This window comes from Brachyistius frenatus, unplaced genomic scaffold (assembly GCF_029030835.1).
Source record: "Brachyistius frenatus isolate BFR_SWC_R1_liver_20210118 unplaced genomic scaffold, ASM2903083v1 Contig_13, whole genome shotgun sequence".
In the NCBI taxonomy this organism is placed as follows: domain Eukaryota; kingdom Metazoa; phylum Chordata; class Actinopteri; family Embiotocidae; genus Brachyistius; species Brachyistius frenatus.
This window is the reverse complement of record NW_027210612.1, coordinates 1516099-1519460: the sequence shown is the minus strand read 5'-3', so window position 1 is coordinate 1519460 and position 3362 is coordinate 1516099. Positions and strand designations below refer to the sequence as shown.

The window sequence follows — 3362 nt, the reverse complement described above, 5'->3', positions numbered from 1 at the left end:
CTCTTCCCCCCCCCAATTAGCTCGGGACTCGCCCCGTTTGAGACTTTTAACAAAACGATATTTTTTACAAAACGTGGCGCACAGAAGAGCAACTAGCTAACGACGGTCCGCCTCCATGAAATCTTTTTTTTTTTTTTTTTTTTTAAGTATAAACACAAAGTGTATCTCCGACTGAATCATCGGGTGTGTGCGTCCTGATGATTTAAAAAACAAAAAAAAACAACGCTAAATCTGTCGTCGTGTCTGTCGTACCCCATATTTTAAAAATACTCCAGGGTGCAGCAGGCGTTACGCTGTTACACAAACAAGAACACAAGTTACGACATCCTCAATTCGAATCTAAAATGCTTGTCAAGTAAAACAGTACTGCAACTGAAACACTGTTAATTTAAAGTTTTAACCAAGGCATAAAAATGGTAACGGTTTTTCACAAATAAGTCACTGAAACACAAACAAATGTCCTCGTGTACGTGGGGAAGAAAAAAAAAAAAAAAAAAAAAAATAGTGTAAACAATGTTGTCATTAGCTGCTCTTACAGTTTTGTGCTCATCATCAATGGAATCTGTACTTTCGTGCAGGCTTGAGGTTGACGTACGTCTTCTTCATGTCCTCCGCGTCGTTTGTCTTCACCAGCTGATATCGCTCTCCTTTTGTGGTTACCACCTGGTTGCCGTGGTAACGAACCAGCTTCTTCGGAGCCTGCAAAAAAAAAAAAAAAACACCACGTGACAGGAGAACGCATGTTTTTTTTTTTGTTGCACTGACGCCAGTTTGACGAGAAAAAGGAATGTAGCTGCAGTCTTACATCTTTGGGGGCGACAGGCCGGTGTGTCTTGTTATCTTCCTCCCTGTCCACAAGCATGTACCTTACAGAGATGAAACACAAGTCATAAACACTGAACTATATAAGGGAGGGATAGTTCTGTTGAACACACCCGCCAGCAATCTTACTTACTTCTCAAGGATGCTTTCTTTGAGTTTGTGGTCTGCCAGTGAGGACATACTCTTCCCGTGGTTCACCTAAGACAACAGGACGACCATCATCTCGGTTAACGTACACAAGGTAAGCAGCGGTGGCCGAGATGAAACCACGGTGGCAACGTTTCTCACATTAAGAGGAGTTGGGCTGAGCTGGACGTCGCCCTCTATGATGAGGCGCACAGCTTCCTCCATGTCCCCTTTGGCGATAGACAGGGCGCTGCGGGCCTCGGACAGACTACACTTGGGGAACATCTCCAGCAGATGCTGCTCCTGGGCCTCCCACTCAGACACTGGTAGCTGAACATATGCACATTTATATGTTTTTTTTTAAAAATTTTTATTTCTATGAACGTCACAATATCAACAGCGGGACACACAAGGGAAAAAAAATAAATATATATATATATATAATGTGCTGATGTGTGCTAAAATGATAACCTTGGCAGTGGCGCCCTCTGTCGGCGTTTTAAGGCACTGCGTTTCTCCTCCTGCTGGAGGCTCACTGGGCAGGTTGGTGAGTTTCAGAGAAACTTCTTCTGTCCTTGCCTTTGGCGCGTCGTTTTCTTCATCAGCTAAAAAAAAAAAAAAAAAATAGCCAACAAATTAGCAACAGTACACACAAAAAAAAAATGAGCGTCGCGCCTTTTGGCAACACTAGGAAAAGAAAGAAACCACATGGAAAGGGTAAAACTCGCACAACACCGTGTGCTTAAGAAATAACAATCAAGTACCTGAGGTCCGAGCTGTGGCCAGTTTTGAAGCCAGACTGAACATCATTTCACAGACTTTGACCCTGCAAAAAAAAAAAAAAAAAAAGAAGACATTTTGTTGTTGTTGTTGTTGTTGTTGTGATAACAATAAATGACATTAACACTGCAGCTTCGCGGTCTTGAAGGTCGACAAACTCAGGTAAAGCGCGGCCGTCTGTTCACCTGTCAATCTCGGCAAACCCAGGTATGTAAGCTTCGAGCATCTCGGCAAAAACCTCCACGTCGAAGTTCTCCTCGACGCTCTGCTGGGAGCCGAGGTCCTCCAAGACTCCGGTGATGTAGGACAGAAGGACATCGTCCAGCGTGCTGCAGTCAAGGACACAAAACTGGACATAACTGACTGCACAGATTTTTTTAATTTATTTAAAAAAAAAGTAATGATGAAATAACGCTGAAGAGAGAGAGAGAGAGAGAGAGAGGCCTACCTGAGATCTGCATCGGGAATGTAAGTCTGAATAAACTCGTGCAGCGCGCTGTGGATGATTTTGTGGAGGTCCATCACGTCCTCAAACGCACCGCGGCCGAAGACCTACTTGAACGGTATGATATATCGCGCGCGCTTGCCGTCCACGTCACACCGCGGTTTATAACCGTTTCCACTCGTTATCGCGTTATGCGCCCATTAACAAAGATTCAGCTTCATCTCCAAGTTTCCTGTCAAGACAAATAAAAGGAGGCTGTTTGGTGAACGAGCGCTAGCTCGGTGGGGTTTTTCGTTAGCTAACGACAAAGTGCGGGCGAGCCGACGGTTTAACACCGAGCCCGCCTCGGGTTGGTTTTTTTATTTTTTTTAGACCGGACCGGGGTTGTAAAGGGGAGCAAAACTTACGCTGACGGAAATTAAGGAGACATGAAGCTCAGAGTTTCCCCCCCCCACCCCCAAAAAACGCACAAGGGGGAAACTGGTCAGTGCGGTGGTTAGCCAAGGCGCTGTGTCCGTGATGCTCGTTAGCCCGCACGATTCAAAACATTGCACGTCATTTCCGGTGACGTAATCAGCCTGGTTACTGTTGCTGTGCGTCTGTGTGACACTTCGATTTGTTGTGAACGTGAGTTTGTTTTTTATTTTTTAAATCGCACTGTATTATGTTAAATGTGACATTACAACGAGACCGAGATTAGACAACGAAGCGATACGTTAGATATTTAACAGACAGCTAACCAACTCATCTGCTGATCAACAGAGAATAAGTCATACTGCTGTTAATTAACTATCCCTTGAGTTATTTATTTACCAAAAATGCCCCCCAAACGGGTTTGTTCCTGCTCCACCAGTGTGAAGATAAACTGGGGTTTTTTTTTTTTTCTCAGTTTATTGCTAACACTATCTAATGCTGCAATTACAACAAAATAAAAATACAGACACAGAAAAAGCAAAACCTTTGCTGCTGACTCTGATATATGGTTATAAATGTATAAATATAAACAGGGACAGCAGATAAGTCTCAGGGGTCGTCAGATGATTACTTCGAGAGGAAAGAAGAAAAATCAAAGTACTGATGCACACATCTTTTTTTTTTTTAAATTCTTGTTTGCTTTTTTGCTGAGATGTTGGATAATTTGAACATTTAGGTGGGAAAAATCAATAGGCAGCGCTGTTAATGCATAGAC

General features: G+C 43.3%; 1 protein-coding gene across 1 annotated transcript; it reads right to left on the bottom strand.

The window, feature by feature from the left end:
- Positions 1-248: 248 nt before the first annotated feature.
- On the bottom strand, positions 249-2714 carry cuedc2 (CUE domain containing 2). The gene is made up of 9 exons (XM_069692758.1): positions 2581-2714; positions 2177-2405; positions 1914-2057; positions 1713-1774; positions 1420-1553; positions 1111-1278; positions 956-1020; positions 806-866; positions 249-699 (listed from the first exon to the last, which is right to left on the bottom strand). The coding sequence occupies exons 2-9, from the start codon at positions 2248-2250 to the stop codon at positions 553-555; spliced, it is 855 nt and encodes a 284-aa protein (XP_069548859.1). The 5' UTR covers positions 2251-2405; positions 2581-2714; the 3' UTR covers positions 249-552.
- Between the last annotated feature and the right edge of the window lie 648 nt (positions 2715-3362).

What these genes read in the sequence shown, in the direction of transcription:
- cuedc2 (XM_069692758.1), bottom strand. Translation starts at nt 2,250, where the DNA reads ATGGACCTCCACAAAATCATCCACAGCGCGCTGCACGAGTTTATTCAG. An exon ending in ATTCCCGATGCAGATCTCAG is followed by an intron (nt 2,058 to 2,176) that starts GTAGGCCTCTCT and finishes CCTTGACTGCAG; the next exon opens with CACGCTGGACGATGTCCTTC. An exon ending in GGCCTGTCGCCCCCAAAGAT is followed by an intron (nt 700 to 805) that starts GTAAGACTGCAG and finishes TTTTTTTTGCAG; the next exon opens with GCTCCGAAGAAGCTGGTTCG.